The sequence below is a fragment of the Blennius ocellaris genome (assembly GCF_963422515.1).
Source record: "Blennius ocellaris genome assembly, chromosome: 7".
Lineage (NCBI taxonomy): Eukaryota > Metazoa > Chordata > Actinopteri > Blenniiformes > Blenniidae > Blennius > Blennius ocellaris.
In genome coordinates, this window is record NC_137656.1 from 19,853,270 (window position 1) to 19,879,702 (window position 26,433).

General features: G+C 40.7%; 1 protein-coding gene across 1 annotated transcript in view; it reads left to right on the forward strand.

Annotated features, from left to right (window-relative positions):
* The window catches only part of pebp4 (phosphatidylethanolamine binding protein 4), a 53,966-nt gene that overhangs the window by 19,728 nt on the left and 7,805 nt on the right, over window positions 1–26,433 (forward strand). The window contains exon 4 of the mRNA XM_080499301.1: window positions 3,881–3,979. Within this exon, the coding sequence (XP_080355427.1) occupies window positions 3,881–3,979 (99 nt within the window). The remainder of the gene's footprint in view (window positions 1–3,880; window positions 3,980–26,433) is intronic.

Here is a 26,433-nt window from a genome sequence, read left to right on the forward strand (position 1 = left end):
TGGCTGACCCCCGACCTCCTGTCCTCCATGGATGAACCTCATCTCCTGACCCTGACTGTGTTACCACCGTTAACCTCGCCATCACTCGCTGCCGTGCTGCTCTCACTGGTGTCCAGCCTCCCAAGTGATGCCTTGTCACTTTGTCCTTTATGTAAAAGTCCTCACCACGTTGCCCCCTGATTTCATTCATACCAGACTCTGAATCATATTTAGATTTCTTCGTGTGGCTACACATGAATAGCAAAACCGAGTTAAGATGCCTCAGACTGAACTTTTACCATCATCGAACATATTAACTTTTACAGCTCTATGTTACACCTGCTTTTTTTTTTTTTTTTTTTTTTAACAGATCGATCTTTCAACCTCGCTCTAAGCTGCAGTCGATGGTTGTTAAGCCATCACCGTCTCTTAATCACAACACAGATACCTGTTAATTACCAAACGAGTTCAAGTGTTTTTGCTGCTAAAACAGGGATTTGGGATCGATGCGTTACTCTGGGTCGAGCGCCGAGCACAGTTGACCATTTAATGAAACGTTGTGGGTTTCGTGTGCGTGGCGGCTCAAGGAGATGAAGAACAAGGAGGATAAAGCAATGGATATATTAATAGACAGCTGCTGCGCGGATGACACAGTTTGGTATTGGGTCAGGGATAAAGTGTGAACTTGTAAACTCACAGAGGGGCCTCTCCTTCCTCTCTCCCTCCCGCTAACTCACTCTCGCCCTTCGAGGTGTCATCAGTTAGCAGAGCTGGGCTCGATTAGCCATCTCTCTGATTCTCATCCCCAGCAGAGTTCACTCAAAGGTAATACAATAGTTTACATCCACAGAGACGCTGCTCTTCTTTTGTCTTTGTTCTATACCAGCGTCTGCTTTGTTAATACTTGTAATCACTCAATGCCAGAAGTGGGAGTTTCATGTCACCTTTTGACTTTTTACAACAATAAAACAATATTTCTTAACAGTAAAGCTCAAGGTATTTAATGTAAACTCATAAAAGATTGCAGATGTAATGCATCCTTGAGTACAGTCTGCATAGGTGTCCTTGAAGAGGGATCCTCACCCTTTTGTGTGACCAGTGGCCAAGACAGAGGTGCCCGGTCGTCTGCAGTCTTATTCCAGCCGCCCGGTGTGGCGTTGTGGTCTCCCTGGGCCGTTTTGCTGTGATCACAGCAGGCAGTGGGAGGTTAATCCCAAGAGAGAGCAAGCTCAATCTTCCCCCGCCTCCAGCCTGCACCCAGGGCCCTCACATCCCCTCCTGTGTAAAACCCAACGGAGCTCTGTGGTCTGTGGCCGACACCTACCCAGATTTTGTTTCTGTCTCCAGCTTGTAAGTTAATAATGCATTTAAAAAAAAAAAAATTTGTAATCCCTGTAGCCATTACAAGCCACAGTAATGATGACAGACTGATTTTATGGACCTTTTACACTTTTAAATTGGTTGACAGTGTAGCCTCCATGTATGTACCCAAACACACATAAACACATAAGCTCTGATGTAGATGATAAGATATTTTATTGGTTACAGTAAAAAACTAGTGCCTACATTTCAAATTATCACCAGGGCTCAAGTGTTAAGTTTCCTCGTTAGTACTGGTGGTTAATACGAAGGAGCTCCAACATATTTTTAGAAAATCCATGCCTTCCAATATATTGCTATGAGAATTAGCCCTGTTAAAACATGTTTTGATATACATTTAGTTTGTTCGAGCCTTGATAAATTATTTCAGATGGCAGAATATGCATCTGTTTTTCCCTGGAGTCTTTCGCACATATCTGTGCGTAATTAATGTGGATTTTGACAGATGGAGGAAGAAAAAAAAATGTCCTCATAAGAGAGAAGGGTACATGCCACAATGTGTGAAGTGCAAGCATGGTGGGAGATTCTTCTATTATTTGCTGCCCATGCCAGCTGGACCAGCCAGATTCTTACAGGTAGGAATCGAGGCAGTAAATATGTGCATAAATCATTGAAATTCAGTGCCCACCATAAATAGAACTTGTTTTTGTTGTGACAGTTTGAAATTAATGTGAAACGTACTTAACGTTGTTCTAAATTTGGCTTTACAAAATCTAAACCTGTCCTATACAGGCTGTCTCCATCCATGATAACTTTCGTGAAATACCCAGTGAAGAGCGATTTCCTTCAACGGTAATTGTGACTGGAGGTCATTTTTAATTTAATGCTTAAATTGCCTTTCAGTCTGTCTGTGTGTGTGTGTGTGTGTGTGTGTGTGTGTGTGTGTGTGTGTGTGTGTGTGTGTGTGTGTGTGTGCGTGTGCGCGTGCGCATGAGTGTGCGTGCTGTTGTCTGAAATTATTTCTGAATGCATCAGGGTCTGACTTAAATATTAGTGTAACTACATTATCACAGTTTCTTTGCCTGGTAGCAAATATGTACAAATGAGGATTACAACTCTTGAGAAGGCAACAGGTCATGGTTGGTAAGCTGCCCGGGGGGGTCACTGATATAGAGTCACTTTTGACAGGCTGTGGAGGAGGCTCCATTGTTGCTGGTGTGTCTGGATGTTACCTGCAGGCACTATCACTGAGAGTACAGTATTATCCTATTATTAGGCTTAGTTGTTTACGCTTATTACTGCTTGTCAGGTAGGCAGAGAATCCTTCTGAAAATGAGCATCTGCAGAAAAATACATGACTACTTCTTTATCTCATTCAAGTACATCGGCTTAGGATAATTTCAGAGGCCTATAAGAATGTCTTGATAGGACACAACAAACAGGAATTGCAGGTTTATGTTTACATGGCAGCGTTTGATTCTCTGAAAATCTTTTACTGCACCGCCGACAGCGTTATTTGGCAGCCGGTGTGAGAGTGTAAGAAACGCTGCATCTGTTTTATATGTATTAAAGCTGATATCATTATGGTCTCGCCTCGATTTGAAAGTACATGTACAGTAAGAGGACACCGTGGATCGAAACAGCCTTGATTAATGTCTCTGTTTGTAGAGGAAGTGAACAAAATAAAAAAAGCCCATCATATGGTCTGGCAGATTTTGGGCACCGGACCAGGGATGACAAATGTGCTCTCGCAATAATTCAATCTGCTCTCATAATTCTCTAACTTTTAGGGACAGACAGAATGAAGATTTTCCGGCAATTAAGCCGCCAAGTCAACGTCCAATAACTGTGATCAAGCGTTAGTTAAGATGCTTTTTCTCTCACTTTATCCATTGACAGATTGAGGGGTATAAAGATACTTGGGAAGTGGCAGAAAGTTACTGTGAATATGTTAACGAGAGGATTTGGTATCAGATCCAAAACGTTGTCATTTTGTTGATGTCACAGTAATGATACAAAGTTTAAGGAATAACAGAGGAAACGGGAGCTGGCGGGCTACGGGAATAAGTTTGTGGCGTGCACAGCTACTGCGGTTATTGTCCTTTGCCATTTTAAGATTGTTTCCTTGATACTTCTTAACATTTTAGCTTTGACAGCTGAATTAAAGCCGTGTTCTGATCATGTGTCAGGCTAATAAAAGGACAACCCAGCCTTCTGGCTTTGTGAGCACCAGCAGCTATGTTGAAAAAAGAACAAGGAAAGCACAGATTTTATGAATAAAATAAAATTAAAAAAAATCACACAGCATTTGGTGGACTGATTTAAAGCTGAGAAAGTGAGGTAAAGCCTCTGTTTTGATGTTTTTAAACTAAGTATTGTTAACTGCGAAGATGGCTGTCAAGCCTTGGGCAACGCAGTGTACAAACAGCACATGTCTGCATTTAGAAAGCGAAAAGGATCAAGTACTGCTGCTACTGGAACCGCCTGTAGGCCAATCACAATGTGTGTGGTACTGTGGTAAACACTTTGTCTGTGTTAAATGGAATAATATATAAATAAATGAATTCTCTCCTGCCTGCAGAAAAAGACGTACGTCCTGACGATGGTCGATCCTGACGCTCCGAAACGCGCCAACCCAACATCTGCCTACTGGAGGCACTGGTTGGTGGTAAATATTCAGGTACAGTAACTCTGCTCTCACTTTGAAACTAAAGTGTTTTGCTGGTGACACGGGCAGTATTTGTGATTGGATTACAAAGTCACAGGGTACAAAATTCATGAAGTCGAGTGTGGTTGTTGTTGGGGTTTTCTTCTTGAAAATTGTGCATTTTCATAATCTCGGGGTCTCGCTTGGCATGTCTCGTGTTTACATCTGCACTGGGGCCGATCGCGAGGCTGAAAAATTATGAATGGTTTTTAAGCCTAACTTAGTTAAAAAAAAAAAAAAAAAAAGAAGGGTGCCAAGTTTGAAAAATGTTAATTTTTCATATCATGTATCTTGTGCAATAAATGCCTGTGACAAAAGTGTGGGAGTAAGTCTTTCTAAATGGCTGTGAAAGTTTGCAAGGCCCTGTCAGCAACAATTTCCCTTTGCTGCAGAGAGCCTGGGACGTGTCAATGCAGGCGTGTGAGACTGAGATTGAGGAGAGCAGCATGCGAGGCGCACACTCTTTCTCCCATAGAGCTCCAGTCCCTCTGCTCCCCCTTCAGTGGAGAGATCTTGGCAGAGTGTCCTCCCTTCATCTGTTCCCCCAGGCAGAGCAGCTCCCCCAATGATCCACACTTCTCCATATTTTACACCCCCGAAATGGGCACGGCTCCGATCCCCTTATTTCTCTTCATATTTCACTCCTTTTTATCCGTTCGTTTGTGTGTTTTCACATTCTTGCATTCTAACGCCAAATGCATGTTGAGTTGTTGATTGCCTCAAATATTTTGAGGTTTGCAGACATTTTTCTAATCCCCTGGGAACCGGGAGATCAACCCAGTAGATTAGGAGTAGTGGTCTGAAAAACAAGCACACAAAGACGCTTCAATAATGTATCACTGATCCCATATCGTTTGATAAGGCGTGATTATACACTAAGTAAACGCCACATTGATTCCGCGATCTAAATGCCATGTATTTGGGTTATATATATTTTAGCAAACCAACAATATGCATAGATTCAGGATTTGTGATTCAGCTCATTTATGTTGCGCTTAAGAGATAATTTATGCAGACACATTCCTGCATGCTGTTAAGAATCTGTTGGTATATTTACCTCGTATCACTCGCATACATCGATGATATACAAAAAGTAGTCATTTTCACTTCACAGAATTGCAGCAGACACCCCCCCCCCCCCGCTTCTTATTTTTCAGCCCATGAAGTCTATCTGGCTGCATGTCTCGCTGCAAATAAACAAATGTCTTTCTGGTGTTCAGACAGACCACATTCTCTCTAGCAATTCAATTTCCTGTCACTTGTGTGGGTGTTGACCTGCGTTGTCCACGTAGGGATTGGCCAATGTGACGGGATGTTTTTTCTGATTGTGACTGGTGGTTGGTCAGAGGGGTTAATGAGCCTTTTGAGTGATGCTAACTGTAGTGGGAGGTGTTTAATTGACCAGGGTGGCTAGGTGGCATCACACAACCTCAGTTTTTGTTTTTTATTTCCAAGTGTCCATGAGAATTTATTGGATTTTGGGATTTCTGTGTGGCGCTATTGCCAGCAGCTCAGGTCAATTCATCAATGAGCACATATAGGTAACCCAGGGGGGGAAAAGTGACTAATTATTAGCACATTTTCTGTAATTTTGCATGGTTTGGATGAAAAGTGAGCCGATGTTTGATATTTGCATTGCTATTTCTTTCATGGTGGTTTATTTTGTAGAAGCGTTTTATTTTTTGTCTGCAGCTGAAGTTAGGGTCGTGCGTTCAAATGTCAGTTAGAGCAGCGTTTTGATCCACACTCCATCAAATCACACAGGCTTCATCCACCATTTTCTTTTCATATAGATTCATTAAGTCCAAGGTTACTCAGCCTTGCTCCAGTTTATAGATGTTTCCATAATTAATGCCTATACCTCTTCTATATCGACAGCTAAGAAGTATGAGTTTCTTTAATTCAGCCCTGAGTAAAGAGAGGTCAACCCGGGCTGCACAAACACAAGAATACTCTAGAGTTCCTGTATAAGAGCTGCATTATGAAGCAGCTCTTTACCCATGAAAACATAAGTTGAGTGTCTCCTCACAGTGGGTCAGTGGTGCCAAAATCCTGCTGGTAGAAGTATTTGTCTGTACTGTGCAGTACGACCATGTGAGGGCCTTATCAGAACTAGAGTGTCCAGCTTATATTTTGCTCTCAACGCAGGAATAACTAATAGCCTCCTTATAAAAAAAAGAAAAGGTTTTAACTCTTTGTGTCTAAGTGGTACATTTAATGTGAGGAACTTCAGGCAGAGCAACACAGTCATTCTAAAAGTTTTTATGCTTTTGATGTATTGATAAACAATTTGAAAGGACTCTTTCAAATTGGCCTTTATTAGTCAGGTGACTATATTTGGTTACTCTCACATTCCTTTTTGTCTCTTTGAAGCTCCCATCCATGAGTTTGTTGAAGTCACAGAATTCAGAGGGACATCGGTTTGTTAAACACTGAGACGCTTCTGGAATTCTGGCATTTGTGAGAATTATAGCATTCACTAGACTTCTAATCTTTGTCAAAGTTCTACAATCGGTCAGCGTTCTAGAATCTTTCAGAGTTGTACAATTTGAAAGAGTTCTAGAATGCAAATTATGTGAAGGAGTTCTTGATTGTATGAGTTTTAGAAGACTTCATGATTCTACAGTGGGTCAGAGTCAAGAACGTGGTTTTTGGTGAAAATCCCAGAATGTGTGAGCGTTCTAAAATGTCTCCAAATATCCAGAACAACACTAAACGAGTCCTTCATTAAGTGTTGATTCTTGACCTTGAGTGATGCCCGGTCGAAGCATCAAGCATTAAAAACTAAACAAATTGCAGCGACTTGCTGTGCTGATCTCTGTAAAATGGAGCAGACCAAAATACACTTATTACATTTAATTCGGCATTTTAAACCACAAAACACTGCTTACCTGCAACTTCCTAAAAGCTGGGTTTATTACCATACTACTCTCAGGTCTTAGGAATTAACAGGTTTTAGCTTCATACTTATTCATGTGGGATAAGAAATTAAACACCACACTTCAGGTTTGCCTGTGTTTAGAGAATCCTTCCACAGGAAAATAAGGTGCTATGAAAAAAAACAAAACAAAAAAAAAAACTGTAGCTTAGCTTTAGTTCTTCCTGCTGTTCAGATCTAATGAGAAATTTAAACTAGATTTCTTTTGCCTGCTTTCTAATTGGTCCCAGATCTATTCGGGACAAGTGCACAAGGATGATCTAATATGATCTGCTGTAAAGAATCCCTTTGAAAAGTTTTAAGTTAGTACATTTTCAATTTATGTTTAAACTAAAAAAGTTGCACTTCTAATATTGAGCTCGTAATTTACAGTGACATTGAACTGAATAGCAGTTTATAGAATTTTGTTTAGTTCATTCAAATATTTTACTAGAGTGTGGATAATGCAAGGAATACTTTTCAATATGGTACACTCACTGCAACCTCTGTCATTCAAGTAAAGTCAACTTACAACAAATGTCTGCTTCTATAAATATGTGGCCACTGCATGTTTGTTACTTCGTCTTTTGTTTGTTGTTTTGTTGGTCCATCTGGGCTGTATTTTTGCTTCTGCTTGATACAGTCGATACCAAAAGTGACTTCATCCTTGTGTTTGAATGAGCATCTACACATGTATGACTGTGCAGTATAACCAACAAATACAGGTCATATTTAGATGTTTATGTCAGATATTAAATCTTTGTATTTATTCCCATGTGTGTATCACTTATCACATTGTTGCTTTGGGTTGCCAAGAACAGTTTATTCCAATTAAGTGTAAACTGTGTGGCTGTGTGTCTTGTCTTCTCTCACCAGCTGTCCAGTTCCTTTGGAGCTCACATTATTAGATGCTGTATATGCATTTTCATCGCAACTGCCCATTTTCGTTGACCCCATGAGCTACGGAGACAGTAATTTAAAATCTTCTGCAGAACACACCGTGTTTTTACATCAATTATGGACAATTACCAAAATAACCGTCAACAGATTGTTGTCTCGCTCCCGAAGTCGTATTCCAGATTGTGGGCCTCTCCCTCCCTCTCCCCGCTCTCCCAGAGCCTAAATCGATACAGATGTTCCGGTACGTTCTCGCAGCAATAATTACTATAACAAGCAGATCATTAGTACCTGAATGGAGTTAGCGTATATCCAAACAGCGCCGGGTGTTACTTTTGCTTCCTGATACTTATTTCCTCGTTGTAGTTTTCGTGCTGGATGAGTCGACATGATGCAATATGTAGTGGTAAAGTAGTGCTGCAGTTAACCGTGTTTTCCTCCTCTTATAAAAGCCTATAACATGCTGTAAAGTCCCATTCAAATAACGCTGTATCACCTTAGAGTTCTATGGATTTGATAAGTGAATGGCATTTCTCTCCTGAGCCTCTGACATCATAAAACATGTTAGTTGTCTAAAATGTTAATGTCCCTAAGAGTTTAAAAGACAATTATTGGATTTTCTAATCATCAAATACTGAGCGTAATATGTTTGTTTACGTGCGCTTGGAGCAAAAGCTTGCCGGCCATCCTTCTCTAGCACTTCTTTATTTGAGGCATATTTCCTCTGATTCTGAGATATGGTTTGAACAAAAACAGCACAAGACAGGACCCATCAGGCAGTGTCCTCTTGGTTCCAAAAGTTAATAACAAGATCTGTGGATTGGAAGCCATCACATGTTTGACTTCCTCTCCCTGACTAATTGAAGGCCAGTTGGACAGTTGAGCGCACTCGTTATCGTGGGATATGCATACTTTAACATCCATCTCTGTTGTAGCAGCTCCCGAAGGGGGACCGAGCCTGTGTTCTGCTGCTGCTCAGGCAAATACAAACAGTGAATTATTGTGACTGTATCAGACCAGCTGGCTTTGTGTTTGCGAATTCTGTGGCCTGCAGAGATCATCTGCTCCACACCTCAAGATGTCCTTTAACTGCGAGCAAGGAGACGTGAAACGCCTTGCAGCCTTTCATTCAGTGTTTAGTTCTGAAAAGCATGTTGTTACATTGTGTCTTTTTGTTATATTATAAACCGTGGTACCGGACTAAAAACCTAACAAACATGCAGAGTTGGAAAGTGTTGTTTGTTTTGCTAATTATTATTAAGAAACACTGCGAGCCAACTGCTGTCATAATATGGGTCTTTTAGTAGTGTTTTATAGTGTTAGAACAATAATATAGCAACTTGTGGCTGCAAACACGGTTAATAATAAGATAAAAGCATCACCGTGGTGTCTTTGAAAAGTGCACAAAGAACAGTTTTGCTGTATGTTATGAAAACTCTTGTGCAGATTCTCTTTCTGACTTGAGTGTGTCACTTTATCTGTAGTCATGTCAAGTTTTACAAAAACAGCTTGAGTTTAAGATCATTACTGTCTGAGAGGCGCCAAATGACAGCATTACATTTCTAACCTCTGCAGCATCCCCAGAGTTTGTTTAGCAAAATACATATCCAATATTGCAAATAAACCTACATAATTGCATTGTTCTTTATCCTGTAATTATCCCTGCTGTGGCATGTTATGATTTAAGCATTTATTTTTTTGACAGACAGCTGCCCCCATATGGAAGCCAAAAACAATTTCCCAAAGGCCAGGCGAACCATAGCTAGCTTCATTGTGAGAACAAAGAACCATTGGTATTATTCATAATTAAACTCTTATTGTGTACTCTGCTGAATATTTCCATTCTTCTGCCTCTCTCCTGCTCACTCTCATTTCCCCTCTCGGTACTTTGCACCTCGTGCTGGGAACATCTGTCTGGCGTCAGAGTGGAGCCTGGCTGTGCAGATTGGAGCAGGTAGAGGAGCACATTGTAGCCCGGCTAATGATGAGAGTGTCTGCCCTCTCTCTTGGAGGAGACGCAAGCTGCTGCTTCACGCTCGCTCACTCCACTCATACGCCCAGGGAAACAGATTTCCAAACATATGCAGTATGTTTTTAATCCAGTTGAGCACTTCATTTCCCAGCAAACACAAATAACCTTACGGGACATCCATATCTTATGACAAGGGGGTGGGCGCAAAGGAAGTGAACAATTTTCCTTTTTAATGTGATTTTTTTTTTTTTCCCTCCAAAGTTGCTAAACATGCTCATAACCCAGGTTAACAGTTTGCTTGTTTATGGTTTCACAAACTTTTACACAGAAGTGCCTCCTGGCTTCAAGACATATGAAGCAACTTTATCCAATCCAAACTCCACTTGGTACACCTGTTATCATCCTTTGTTTAGAGTTAAACTGACAGGATAAACACATGTTCTTTGTGTTATGTGTTCAGAACAGACTGCTGTCAGTAATATATATGAGAGAATCACCCGCTTACATAATTAGGTCTTAAAGAAAATGCTTTGCTTTTATAGAATTTGAGCTCAAACAATAAAGGACTAAATATCAGTATAAAGCATTTTTGTTGAATCGAATATTTCATGGTTTATTTTTGACTCGGCCTGGCCCTGCTGAAGATCAGTGACCCCGCAGGTCATTGATCACTTTTTTGTAACAATCAGAAATGTCCCTCGATGCGAGTCAACAATAGCCCTTAACATGGGAGCACAGCTGGAGGTGCTTAACATTTAGAGTATGTGCTCATCCTGTCAACTTCAGCCAGACAAATGTCAGAGGTGGTACTAAAGGGAGTTCAGCATTTGGAAGTCATCCCCTCACTAAACCTCGTCAGACTCTCCTCACATCCTCTCTGTCATGCAAGTCTTTGTTACTTTGGATTATTTTTTTATTTTTAGCTTTGTCTCGGCTCTCTGCTGCTGTGTGACCTTTATCAAGGTCAAACACTTTCATTTGTGCCTGTTTGTTGGTCGCCGGCGTCCGCAGAAAATAAAACTGTGCGTGAAAGAGATGGAGAAATGCTCACTCGAGAGATTTGGCGAACCAACTTCCTGACTGAACGTGCTGCCACTTGTCACCTCCGGTACTTTCCTACATCTGGACAGCCGCTGTGTTGTGTACAAACACTCTAATAATATTGATCTTATCTTACATGCAGCTTATTAACAAACAGGTTCTTCTTTCAGTGTGGGCTGCCGCTCTCACTGTTCTCTGCCACCTAAAGGGAGAATTACATAAGAATCCTCCGCTCGGTTGTCAGCTCCATCCCCCGTCCACGTACAACAAACACACAGCGTGCGCACGCTTACATGCACAAAAAAATACTGTAGCTGATAACCTACCAAGCCATCTCTATAACAACTGACCTCCCTGCTGTGGTTTCTGTGGTGAGATGATTGAGGAGGTTTCACAGCGTGAAGAAAACGCAGAAATCGTGGATGCTTTTTTGGCAGCAGTCGCATAATCATGCATATCTTACAGTTTTTATGTGATCCGATGGTGTTTTGGAGAAATCCAAATTCCATCTATTTCTGTGGATATAGTCACTCCATCATGGCGAAGGAAAATGTTTCATCCCATATGCATTTACTACGTTTCAGTAAGTAGATCAACATTTTTTTTTTTTTTTAGCCCGAATGATGTCCTGGATGTATCACAGTTAATCTCCAAGAAAACAAGAACAACCTGGAAAGCCCTTTTTGATCCAGTCTGACACACTTTAGCCGAGCACAGGAAAAAAAAAAAAAAAAAAAAAGAACAGATTGGACCTTATCCATGTGAATACAGTTTAAAAACCAGTAGCTCTGCACACATAAAGGCACTTCTTTTAATATGTGCCCCCTTTCTTCACACCCACGACCATTGTGTATAAAATCCTGTTTTTCCTGAAAAGATTTCTAGTCGCAGCCGCAGACAATGTTCCCCCACACAAGCTGTCGTCTTTGTCATACCCCCCCTCCCCTCCACTTCAGTCAGTAAAGCAGGATCTTTGGCAGTCGGCCCTGCGTACGAATTTGTGTGTTTCAGGGTACAGGTGGGGGGGACTGACGGAGCCTGCCTACCTGTTCCCCTGTAAAGTGGTCAATTCTGACAGACATGGGGGGGGGAGGAGGCGGGTAGATGAACAAATGTCAGGGTTAGTGGGGGGCTTTCAGGGCTACGGCTCTGGACAACGCTTCCTCTTAGGGGTGTCTCCTGATAGGGCACGGTGAAGGGGAGTGAGGCATGCTGATAAAAACAACTCCCTAACAATTATGTTCACCTAAAATAGCTCTTACTTAAGTATATAGTGTGCTTGGCAGTTAATTGTACACAAAAACAAAGACTTCACAAAAGACCTCCTGCAGCCAATGTACTTTCTTGTATTTTGGCATGATAATTAAGTGTGACAGCTATGAATGCAAAGTTGGCACATATTATAGTGGCCTGTCTAACTCGGTGTACTTATTGTGATTGTTCAAATTCCTAAAGTTATGCGAAACTATCAAAGTCAACAAATACAGTATAGTGCAACACATACTGTAAAAGAAAAAAAACATAATATTGTCACTGGTAGATTATCTCCAATTGGGTGTAATTATAGTAAAGTACTTAAATTACCAAGAACTTTCAAGCTGGAATTTACAATACAGAGTAGTTACCACCGTTTACGAAGAAAAGTTTGGCAATTACCTGTCAGTGTTATAATAATCATTTTTCAGAGCCTGGCACTGTTTCACTGATATTAGACAAATGTTATTGTGCATGCTTCTGTGAATATACCAAGTTTTGACAGTTACTAACATTGTACAAGACGGGAGTCCGTCGTTTTAATAATTACAACCCCTATCTGTTCCCCACCAAGCAGTGGCTGCAAGGGATTTAATGACAGCGTCACTAATATTCTCAGGAGATAATTCTTTTTGTAAAGGCAAAGCAAAGAAGCCACCGTCAATACAAAGCAATGCAGCAGAAGCCAATGTCTCATCTGTGTTACACTTGAATAATTTGAGTACGACTGCTGCATTTGCTCTGAATTGTTCTCTGGATTTGTTCAACTTGCTCTTATTGATATGCTGTAGGACTAACAACCATAAAATCTACTAAGACCTCTGATCTGTACTATTGACCATTATCATAGCCAAGAGGTTTGTTACATTGTGGTATTTTTATGCTACACTTGGTGAGAAACCTGTTTACATTCCAGGGTGCTGTATAGTTCACTTCTCTCCGCTACTCAGTCGGATTCCAAAGCATTGTATAGATTTCTTTCAGCTGATGAAATTAAAAAGACAGCAGTGTGTGTGTGGTGTGCCTTCCAGCAACGCGATTTGCCTGCGAGTTCACGATACGGGTTGAGAGGGGAGTTCCTTTGGGGGGGATTAAATAGCTCCCTCTCTTCCTTCCCTCCTCCCCTGCCCTCCATACTTGCAGAACACAAACAGCTTGCAGGGCTGTACAGTGCTTGTACAACATGTTTGCCACAGTGCTGCTCACAGGTAACAATAAGCCAAGGTCAGAGGTTAAGAGGGATTGTGGAGCTCGGATACTTGTGTGTTCCTCTGGCAAACATTGTGCACGGAAAACAGTGCCCATAGTATCGCTGGGAGAGAGTGAGAGACAGAGAGGGTGAGTTGGCTCTGTACTGAAGGGGGTATCGAAAAGAACAAGACCAGAGCTGGTTTTGTGGAGATTTGTCAGACAGGTCTATGAGGTTAGGACGGTATCTGTTTGGCTCGCTCGGCGATGCTTTAATACCATTCAGACAACTGCACACAACTGAAGGCTGATATTAAGCTTGAAATGAGCCGTCCTGATTGTGGCAATCGCACCTGCTGGGAAATGGGCACTGTCCTCTCCAGAAAAATGACAGCTCTGGGTGTTTATTCAATCCGCTTATAAAAGGACCCATGTTTGTCTAATCTTCTTATATGGAAAAACAAAAATGAAGTGTTCAAAAGTGCTTGAATTTGTCTGCTTTTCATGTCCTCCTACAGGCAGTCAACGTAGGTTTCTTTTAACCGTAACAGCAGTCTTTCCTGCGAGCTGAATGGAAATAATCTGATCTGCTAGTTTCACTGACTATAAATCAGTTGTGGAGGACGTATTCAAATATTTATTTAAGCTAAAGAAGCAATATCACACATATTTAAGTGGCCTCCTTATAAGTTACGTCGATGTATTTTTCGGTAAATTTTAAAAATCTGAAGTGAGGTTGGTAGTTGTTACAACTGTTGGACCTGTTACATATATTTATCCTCTTTATCAGTTTCTCTTCATTATTTTAACATGTCATCTTTTAATTGATGTTTAGTTTTAACTGCAGTTGTTCCAAAACCATTTTATCATACTTCATTCCAACAGAGGTTGTGTGTTTTGTACTAACCCAGTTCCTTATAATCCACACTTTATATAAATGTATCTTATATCAATCTCTGAAAATAATTTTTTTGCAGAATTGAATAGTATAATATGACAATTCCTCTTTCTGTCTACCACGGAAGAATCACAAGGCCTGGAGCCAATCCCGGTGCACACAGTAAGAAGTCCATCACCAAGCGAGACAGACGCCCACACAGTCACACATATAGGAAATTTATAGTCACCAGTTAAACATCTATGTCTTCAGGTTGTTGAAAGAGGCTGGATTCCCTACAAACAAAAAACAAAAAAACGACAACATTGCAGGCACAGGGAGAACATGAAAATTCCACACGGAAAAGGCCTGGGGTGGAAGTGACAACTACGACACTGCTGCACTGTGCCACCATTATGCAACAATAATCAAATGTAAGAAAGCAAACTGCTTTGAAATAAATAAAAAATCGTATGTTTTCTTGAGTATATATCTCCTGTGATCGTCCATGATTTCCAATATTTTAACTCAAAGTTTGCCCTGGTAATGAATTTTGTGTGACCTCACAGTGAAGAAGTTTGGAGGATCTGATGAACTTGGATTTTGTGTGTCTGAACTCTGTTGGTTGGATTTTTAAAACTGCACTGAAAGTCTGTGAAGCCTGCCTCAGTCAGTGTCTTTGAATCGGGGAGGGAAGATTATCCCTTTAATCTCCTTAATCATGCACTCTGTGTACATAGTTGGTCCTGTGCCTAAAACCTCAGTCCTGATCAGATGTATCACAGCTATCTTTTGCAACGATTCCCTCTATAACCCACATACTAATTCAGGTTTGCGCCAACGCTGTTACACATGTTCCTCTCCAGCTGTCAGTATATTATACCCTTGTGCCCTCTTAAAATGAAATCCAGACCAATGGTGCATAAAATGGAAGGTGGAAATATGTAGATTTTAGAAAAAAAACAAAAAAACAGCTCTTTTAAAAACTCTCATTCCCACAAATGTATTCAGAATGAAGGCAGATGTTTCATAACATGAATTAGGTTACTGTACATTTTTTACACAGTATATGTTCCCCAAAAGTAGGAATTAATAATGAAGATGCTTTTTGGCCTGAAATTGCTATTCAAACAATTATGTACTTAGTTTCTTCCAACAAATGCATTCCACATTATTGTTTTGCCTCATAGCAAAGCACCTAAAAGACTAAAACCTTTCATTCCAGCAAAGGCCGCTATTGGTCACCGTCAATAAAAGCATAAAAGCATTTATTTCCCACGTTTGTCAAATTAACAGCATACTCCATCTCCCATAGGACTTGTAAGGTTCATTAACCTTTTTGTGAAGTGGGACAGGTTTCCAGCAGTTACCATAACCTCTGTCTCGCTCCTGCCTCAATTATAATAGAAGAATTAAACATCCAGCGATTCAAAACAGTAATGCTGCCTCTTAAATCCCTTTGTACCGGCTCTCAGTTGTTAATGACTAAAGACACTGAATGAACCGTAGAGTTATCAACAGATGTAACTGTGGCGGAAGCAAATCAAATGGCCACTCTTAACAGCAGGAATTTAACTGACTGTTCGTGTCCTCTTTTTTTTTTTTTGTTTGATGGGCAAAATCTACCATTTCTACAATAGTGAATCTGTTTTTGTAAGGGGATGTTGCCCCTGTTTTCTATGAATAATACACAATTTCAATAAAAGTGCATCTGATTACTATCTTTTTTGATATCATCCTCCCACTGAATCATTTTGCTGATTTAATAGTTAATCAGTTACTGCAAATGAAAGGATTTGCACCAAAATGATCCCCTCTCGCTGCACCTTGGTGCGTCAAAGTCAAAAGAACAGACTGACCTTGAACTAATTAAGTGGTCAATTACACGCCTGTTGATTCCTTTTAATTCCTTAATAATTGCATTAATTGTGTGGGCAAAGAAGTTCAATCTCTTGTCCACCTACTCCTACTCCTCCTCCTTTACCTCTCGCTTCTTTTTCCTCCTCCTTCCTGCGCGGGGCCCACGACGTTTTGATGCTCATTTATTTTGTGTCACTGCTCACACCTCAGAAACTATTTTAATTCCGAGCTATTGACTGTTTAATAAGCTTAAACGTCCTCTCCTGCCCCCTTACAGCTCCCTCGTCCCTTGATGCGTTAATCAAAATCAAGCATGTGTCTGGATGTGTTTATAAGCATACAGCTCTATTGTAATCCATCCATGTACCATCTCCATGGATTTCTAGCGTTGCCGGCAGAAACCACTGTAACCATGGAGCAGCAGGGCCTCATCACGCTTCTTCTTTTTCTGTGTGTGTGTGTGTGTGTGTGTGTGTGTGTGTGTGTGTGTGTGTGTGTGTGTGTGTGTGTGTGTGTGTGTGTGTGTGTGTGTGTGTGTGTGTGTGTGTGTGTGTGTGTGTGTGCGTGCGTGTGTGTCTTGTGATGCTACTTCGTAGGCAAGCTCAGGCTGGGATTTTCCAGTGCCACCCCCGTCAGTGGGAAGCCCTACATGGGGACATGTCAGCGCCTTGTTTGCTTGTTATGCTGATGAAGCTGGGGGTGGGGCGAGTGGGCAGCCTTGTTCAGGTTCCAGGATTCCCTTCAAATGAGTCAGCCAGCCCCCACTCAAACTGTTACCTTGGGAACTCATGCTTGGGCTTCCCTCAACACTACTAAAGTACAGACTCATCAGCACCCATACTTATCTCCCCACACACACACACGCATTGTGAGGCAAGCAGCACCCAGGTTGGATGAAATTAGCTTATTAAATGACTCTCACTGTGGCCTGTGCTCTGCCCCGTTAGGCCCAATCTGCTCCCTGAGCACAAGATGACCAAACCAACATGGCCACTTTGTTCAGATGCATTCGTAATGTATGCAAATTAGACTGAATAGATGGGTGTGATAATGAGTTTGGCTGGCCTGTTTCTTAAGTCAGTGACTTGAGTAATAGTATATCTCCCTACTAATGAGCATGACCGAGAGGGTGTAGGTTTAGTATGTCAGACTGTCAGTGATGGCTGGAGTTCACTTAATAACTGGACTGTTTGTGTTTCCAACTCAGGTTCATTACTAAAGCCAAATGAGTTTCTTTACTGAAGCCATTAGTCCAGCAGGCCATTGTTAAGTGGGTTAATTTGTTGACGCACTGGAGCAGATCATGGGTGACTCCCCCACTGGCTTTCACCCTCCAATTCTGAGGCCCATCCACCCCGCTCAACTGATCACCATTAGGTTTTTCTAACATTCATCCACCCCGGACTCCAGCCCATTAGGCTTTTACACAGCACTGGCTCAAATGTAACAAAAAGTTTGGTCCGGTTGAGGTCATTATTATTTCTGTTTCAACAGGAAATGTAACCATTAATTTTGTTAATTTAATTTTGTTGATAAAATGAAATCACAAAAAACTGTGTGAAAATTGGAATACAGAAAAAAAACAAAAAACGAGGCAATGGATTTAAACTGTTCAAGCTAATGTAATTTGAAAGGCGAGCGCATCAGGTCTTTTACACTAAAATAAAACTACAACTTGTATTTGCTATAATTCCTTGACATGCTCAGTGTAGAGTAGAAGATACTGGACATCACTTTCAGTGTTTGTAAGGAAGAGGACAGGACATTTCTTACTTACTGAACTTGACCCACCAACACACTTGCGTAATGATTGTGTCATTTTAAGAGTCCATTTGGTGTTATTATGCGATTTGTTGTTCTTGTTTTTCTTTAATTAAGTAACACAATTCCCACAATAGAAAAGCACAGATGGGTATTTTCTGGTTTGGTTTAATAATATTATTCAGTGCTTCCTGTCTACTTACATACATGGACACTTTATGCTTGTCAAGAACTGACTCTGGTCTCTGTGAAAATTGAACTGCAGTATTAAGAGACCTGTTTCCCAACTCAGAAAGCTCACTCAAGAAATAGTTCTGAAGAAATTTATGGGCAATTTATCTGACCAAAGTTGTCTGTTTTCTGCCTTTAGTCTACAGGTTGAACAGAGAAATGCCACAGCTCCAGTCATGCAGATGCTTCATTAATTGTGTTAATCATATAGTCACCACATATCTTTCAGTCCTTTGAAGAGGCTAAATATCTGAGTGGTATCTAGGACCAGTGCAGATCGGCCATTTGTTGTTACTGTGGTAAACCAGCCTGAAAAACCTATAATCCTCAAGGTTAGGCTGCATGGAATTTGATTGGCATCATGGCCTGAACTTGGAGAGTTGAGCAAAGTGATAGACGTGGAGCTCCATGCCCTCCCCCCCTGAGCTGGCTGGAACATGCTACAACCCTGTGGGACTATAGAATCAGTGCTGTGCGTCTGGCATGGGGCCGCGCGTCTGGACAGGTTGAGGAAGAATTGCACTGTCCGTCTGACATGATGAACTAACAACCTCTGGCAACCTGGCTTTGTCTCCTATAGTGGAGACAAGTTGTTGGCTTGCTGTCAGTTTAGATTTTTCCATGCAGTGATGCTCTGTATGGATCACATCAGGCCTGCCATATGCGAACTTATATGGCTGTGATCATGACTTCACACTTTGTGCCCTCATATAGCATCTAAGAAGAGATTCCCACAGACCTTTCGAGGATTAGATCCTCATAGAATGTATTACTGTGCACCGCAGCAATGCTTTTGCTGCTAATCATCCAAGATCATGACTTGGTTTCGCTCATCTAAAAACAACAGTGCCAAATGCAAGTCCAGAAGAAAGGATGAAAATCACACTCCTATCAATATAACAATTACACATTTCAGTAAACAACTAACATTTCAATAACATCACTTTAAACAATTTATTAAATTACCTCGTGTTGAGATCCTAAATGAGTGAAGGCTGGACTGGCAATGGGCCAGTGCAGAAGTACCAACATGTATTTTTCACACGAGGCTGGCTCGTCTACCTACTGTAAACCGTTCGGGGGTCAAGTATTTAAATTAGTCTTTGGTTGTATCATCCAAGGTTTCATATATTGATAGCTGGAGGTTTATTGTTTATTTTGTTATTTGGCCATCGGGCCCAAAGTGTCGCTTATTGATAATGGTTTCTGAAATCTGCAGTTTTCCGAGCCATTTATTTGAGTTCCCGCCCCAACTATCTGTACGCATATTATCATCTGACCTGGTAGGAGGCATCTCAAAGTAATTGAATCAGCATGACATGGTCTTTATCTGAGTGTCTTCATTAGTTCATGCTTGGTGATTTATTTGCATGTTGACTGTTAACATGAAAGTAAACAAGCGTCTTGTGCAGGATGAAATGTAATATTTTTTAGGTTTTCTCCTGGTACTCTAGTTTCTCGTGTGTGTGCATGCGTGCGTGCGTGCGTGTGTGCGTGTGTGTGCGTGTGTGTGCGTGCATCGGTTTGAGCCACAGCGCCGTTTGCACATTTCCAGACAGTTTGGAAGCAACCAGAAAAGCAGAGAGCTGATCTTTTTTTTTTTTTTTTTTTTTAATATGAGCAACCAGAAGTAAACTGACCTCTGCCACCTGCTTTGTTGTATAACTGGAGTCGACACACTGCACAGTTGTTTAACTCTCACGCCGAAGTAACTCCTGCATAACCATCATGAATGTCAACTTCACACTTTGTGTTGGCTTGTTATGAACCTGTACAAAGTGCATTCAGCCTCTTTCTTTGTGTTTACTTGGACATGATAGAAGAATAAAAACAGTCATTAGGTATAGCCGTTTATTGTATATCTTGGCAGTCTTTTGTCTGTAAATAGATGCACATTGTACTGTTACATTCAAAGTGAGCAGACATTGCGTGTATTTTTTTTCTCTTTCTCAAGATAATGAAGTGCGATAGTGAGCAGTGAGTCAAGTCGTTGCTTCATTTTTTATTTCTTTTTTTTTGGGGGGGGGGGCTGTGTTTAACCTGTAAACCACAAGGTTTCTTGTGAGACACAGAGTTTTAATTCACAATAACCCTGCAAATGAATGGGCTGATTACTGAGGCGAAGATGAGGAGGTAGTCATAAGCACTTGGCTTGAGTGGAATAGGCGAGGGGGAGGGGAGGGGTGGCTGTGGCGGTACAAGTCCAGCCTCAGAAATAGAGCTGTGAACACCATCTGTCATGCTCTCTCTCCCCGTCTGTTAGCCTGACTGCAAGTAAAAGGGAGAATGATGCTCTCAGAACTGCATTAGAAGGACGTGGGTGCTGATTGTCGTAGGTGTGGGTTTACAGGGTGTGCAAGGGAGGGGGAGGCGGTAGATATACAAGGAGGTGCATGAGTAACTCTTGCTGACAAAGGGAAGCACTCACCCACACAGAGAAGGAGAAGGGTTGTTGGGCAAGTGGGTATTCCTGCTGAAACCGCACCCCTGCACCCACCCACCACCTCTTTGTGGAGTCCTACCTATTGGCACTTGTCAGAGGATTCCTAGCGGAAGTTATGTGGGCACATTATACAAACACAGTGCTCATCTTCTGCCCTAAGATTGAGGGAAGATAACTGTGCATGTGTAATGTGAGGCTCATGTTCATACAGTGAGCGGTTTTACATCGATGACAACCTGCAGGTACTGTAGCGACTTCTGAACCAGCTGGAGGCACATTGACACCGACTTTTATCATCACATTTAGATTCTCTACGATCACAATAATACTGCTGTCAACACTGCACTCAGTTTGTTTGTATTATATTATAATTTTGATACATTTATTGGTTCAGATCGGCTGTGGTAGCACTTCTCTTGGAACAGAGAGACATATTTCTTGCAGTCACCATTGGTAGTTGAAGTGTCAGGCTGATATGTGGACCGAGAGAGAGAGAGAGAGAGAGAGAGAGAGAGAGAGAGAGAGAGAGAGAGAGAGAGGAGAGAGAGGAGAGAGAGAGAGAGAGAGAGAGAGAGAGAGAGAGAGAGAGAGAGGAGAGAGAGAGAGAGGAGAGAGAAGGAGAGAGAGAGAGAGAGAGGAGAGAGAGAGAGACGACGAGAGAGAGAGAAGAGAGAGAGAGACTATGCCGCAGCTTTTTCTAGATTTTGAGAATTATTCATTGCTCATGATGTGTAGGTTGTTTGAGATGCGTTCTGCCGTTGTTTGAGTCAGAGTGTGAACTAGTCAGTGAAACATGAAGGAAAGCCGAACCACAGTGAACAACAAGGAGGGGGCAGGATGAATCGTTTCAAACGCCACAGCTGGACCCACAAAACTTAGATCTGGTATCTGAAGAGGTAGCTTGTCCCTACACGAAACAAAGCAAAGACAAATGAAGAAGCTGTTGATAAAACAATAGATGAGTCAGTGGTTAGAAGATGAGCGAATCCCTGTTTTGAGGCTCGTCTCTCTGTTTGGAGTTTGCATGTTCTCGCTGTGCATGTATGATTTCCTCCTGGCAACTTGTTTACTCCACCTGTTGTCAGCTGAGATTGGTTCCAGTGCTGATAAAACTAAAACAATATCACAGATCGAATAAAGCGTTGGGTTTTTTGTTGTTGTTGTTGTTGTTGTTGTGGTTTTTTTGCTTTGTGTTTTAATTTTAATCCACAGGGCTGTTTTGATTTCCACTTTCCTCTCCAAAGTTTTAGTATCATCGACATGCTGTTGCCATTTTAAAGTAATACTTCACAGTGATGTCATATTCAGTAGTAAAGCACCATGGTGATGTAGAATTTAGAATTGTTCCCTCACACCGAGATTATCCAAATTGAGCTCCTTTCTGTGTGGAGTTTGCATGTTCTACTCTTCCCCTGATACTTTAGTTTCCTCGCAGATTCCAAATAACTTGTTTTTTGTTCATTGGTGACTTTAAAATAGCCAGAGGGTGTTTTAACAATTCTCCAGTATTTAATTCCTATTAAAATATTAGTAACATTGTTACAATTACTGAGGTTTATAAAGGTCCATGACCATCATCAGAAGTGAAAACAGATGCATAGTTATTCTTGTTCTGAGGCTGCTTCATTAAACTTTTGTTTCCTGGAGGAGCACCTCATTAATCCTGAAGTAACTCAGTAACTATTTTCTGACTGTGCCTAATATTAACATTATATATCCACAGTAGCTCTATTCATTACATCAAATAAATTTTTGGCTTACCTGTATTATAATGTTTGTGGGTAGCTGCATGATTATGCAACCCTTTAAGCTTTTTTTGTTGAGAAATCTTTATTTATTTTCAGGAACAATTATTCTACGGCACATCTTCCAACTAAATGATGTAGTTTAAAGTCAGTCGTAAAGCAAGACTGTACTCTTAAAAAGAAAGATCAATCAATGACTAATTTCCAGTAACTTGTACAACACTGTTGAACCCTTGGAGTTACTCTGAACTACAGAGCCTCCAATAAACCAGACACTTTAAATATTTGTCTTAATGATCATTGATTGAACCTACAGTTATTCTTAACACAAAGAAGGGAATTGACAACAAAAGAAATCTACAACATCCAGGCCTCAACATATCAAGAGCCACTATTTCTCTGCCACCGCCATTTGATCATTTACTGGCTTGTAGTCTCTAACTATGTATCAGAAGTAATGTCCCAGTTTTATCTGACATCTCCACTCGAGAGATTTAAACACCCTTTTGCTTCAGCATAAATCATATTGACGCTTTTGGTTTTTATCTCTCCGTCAGTTTTCTGCTTCTCCCACACTGCTCACTGTGTGATTCACTATCACAGATACAAGAATGGGTATTCCCCTAGCATGAGGATCCAAGCCATAGTCACATTTTGTTTGACTAAATAAGCCTCCGACAACTGTTAGATAAACTCAGCCCAGGTAATTTATGCCATGCTCTGGTTATTTTATCTATCAGCATTTGAAAGAAACTGAGGATGTCCCTCAATTATGTTACCACACAGATATTATAAAATGTGGTGGCAGTAATTTTCTTTTTCTTTTTCTTTTTTTTATGCAAAAGACCATCAAAAATGTACTAAAACAAAACATCACAGTTTCTCTCTGATGATAAACAGCCAAGTGTTTCATGTATGTACTACTTGGACTAGTACTTTTACTATTTCATTATCCTTTACGGAACATAGAACTCATATTGGGACTAAAAGGAGAGAATGTGTCTTTCTTTCTGGAGGCCATACTATATTTTAGTAAATCTCTCATATTTGCCTTTTTGGGACAGGAATTGCTTGACATTGTCAACACAACAGTCTATACCTATATTATACTGAAGTTAGGTGGAGGTTGTGTATTCACTATTAATATAGAAGAAACCACACCAATTTAATACCCCTGAAGAATTAAATTGTACTCCCCAGATGGGAAAATATTTACAGAGAAACGGTAATCGAGTGTTCCTTGGTAACAGCCTCGATGATGAAACCAGTCTTTTTCAACTTTCAACTGCTGAAATGACATAACTTGCAAATTTCCAACAGTTGAAACACTGACACAGTAGCTGCGACTGCTCTGCTCAGCTTTCTAGCAGAGATACTCATTTTGCTGCTATGCTGGTTTTCCCACTCCGCGCGTCGAGTTAAACACATTTATTGTGAAAACGGATGATGCTGTGTGAGCCATGTGTTAATGTTCAGTTAATAGGCTGCATGTCCACCACATAGAGTCCAGCGCTGTGGTACAAACTACTATTCCTCTGATATCTGTATTATGTAACGTAACATTTGGCTTCATCTTCAGAAACAAAGTCCAGAAATATATTACATATTGCACAAAAATGGTGGTACAGTGTTTTTAGTAGCGAGGTGTTTAGAAGATAGCTGTTTTTCAAAATTAGCTCAGGCATGAATACGTTACATGTGTACATTACTCTGGGGTATTAGGTATCATTTACTCAAAAAAATATAGTCTAATTGACATTTCTCAAGTGAATCATATTTATTTTCAGTGTATATGCTCTTAGCGTTGAGGTCTGTACTGGTATCCTCTGAGGATTTTTCCTTTTTCAGGCTGTTTTTTTTTTTAAGTGAAGGATATAATTATAAACAAATAATTAGAGCACACTTAAAAAACAAAATAGTTATAATAAATTATTTAAATGATGAAATAAGCTTGAGCCCAAAACTAAGTGTGACAGTTGCACCAGTTGAAAACTACTTATAAAGACTTGCAAGATGTTATACATTCAAAGCAACTCGCACAAAAAAGTAGCATTTCTTATTGATCCCAGCTCTTAACAATATTTTATAATGTAAACAAAAAAAACATTAGGATGCATGTGCTGTAAATTTAAGTAGGTATATTTATTCTTTATAAGGGTAGCCAATGTGATTTTTATTTTCACTACAGATTTATACACCTAGAAGCAAATTGATGGTCTAAAAAATCATATCAGTCCACCACATTTGTAAAGACAAGGAATCATTTAGAATGGAGAGCCTTTAGGTGCATTTAATTAATATGGTTTGACTTATTTCAATCATCCATCCAGTGTTTCCTTGTGCCACTGTGACATTTTATTTTCATCAACGAGCAGGGAAAAAGCTCACATTCACGCCAAAGCCTATACTTTCAACTGAACCTGTCCTAATAAACACAATTAACACAGCAAGTGGCTGTCAATCATTTAGTAGTCAAAGCCCCTCACACTGTGTGTCCCACCCCCACGGTAAGGTCCCAGAGGGAGGCCGCCCACCATGTGAGAATGTCCTGTAGATTAGTGTGAGTGAGGCCGTCGGTGACCTGAGCACTGCCCTGCCCTGTGATAGCAGCTCTGCTCTGGAGCAGACAGAACCCTGCATGCACACAAAGTGCTCTCCGTGAGTTTGATGTCTCCTGAATATTAATGCATAATGTTTGTTCTGCATATTGTTGACTTTTCCTTTATTGTCTCGCTAAATTTCAATACTGTGTTCATTTACTTTTTGTTTATACTCGGTGTATTATAATGAAATTAAAAGGGCAAGGGGTGGCATGGAGAATGGTTGAGAAACCGAGCATTAAGATGTGGGAAAATGTTGTACGCTCAAGTGTTGACTACCTGTTGCTATGGCAATGGCTTGGATCCTGCAGGCTGCAGGACTCTTGCTATTTCTAAATAAAGATTTTTTTTCTCACTGATCTGTGGTTGAAGATACTCACAGCTGAAACTAATCTTCTGAATTTCTCCAGTCAGTGTAAACACTCCACCACTTACTGCTAAATGTCCTGAGCAGCAGTCACGGGATTATAAATGAGACGATGGCACAGTAGACGACATATGCTTCACAACCGGAGTAGATTCTTTATGGAAAGAGTAAGATATGAATCAGGAAAATTATATAAACAAATGCATCGTAATGAATTTACGAGTACATTGCAGTCACTTTGGCATGGCTTCACAGACCCAATGTGTTTAGTGTTTTAGGATTTTAATTGGCACTAATGTATGCACTGTGATCATCCTTGAATTACATTTCATCATGTTGGATTTAAAAAAATAAGCAGACAGATAGATGGATGGATGACTGGATGGATGGAAAGATTTACAACAGCGGTAGGTAGGTGTGATAGATCGGTATGGATTGATTTTTATGTATTGTTCCAGAGGAGATACAAAAGCAACAAAAAAGAGAGTGTGCTTGAACTTTTCAAAGGTGAAAAAGTGAAGCCTTGTTGCTGTTTGTACAATGTCCCTTGTTGATTATGCTCACTTTTCCAAAGAGAAAAATGAGGACGAGTATTTCTTAAGTCGGTTTCTGTCTTCCAGCAAAGTCAACAATCTGCCTGAAGATCAAAAAGCAAGGAGAAACAAAGCCCCTTGTCCTGCGTGTCTTTTGTCTGTCGGCTGTCGAGCAATACAGTACCTGTGTCACCCTGAGGGGGGAGCCTGTGTGTGCAAAAAGGAGGACAGAAATAGGTGCAGAGACCACATACTCTGCGCCTGTGATGGGGACTTCCATGCTTACCTCAAGTGGGTTTTGGGCCATTTCACAGACAACATATTTAGTCCTTTTCCTCCCACTCAAGGATGCAGCCGTCTTGCAGTAAATAGCCGAGTCTATTAAACAAACATGCCTGTGTGCAATTTGCAGTGTGAAGTGCCTGACTGTGTGCTTCCTGAGGATGAGGGAGTTTAACCAGACAAATACACAGTAGCGATTGCTTATGAAAAAATATCTCGTCTTCACATCAGGTTATGTGATCTCTGTTTCTAGGCAACAGGGAGTTAATATACAATTAATAATATGGGAAATTGGAAATCCTCTCAGTGGTTTTAATTTTGCCTCAAAACTGCCTTCTGTCTGGGAATTGTCTCATGTATTTGGATAATAATAGAACTTTATTGTATATTTAATTCTGATATATTTTAAACTTAGCAATGTTGATGCTCATCTTCATCAAAACTACTATTGCCAATAAA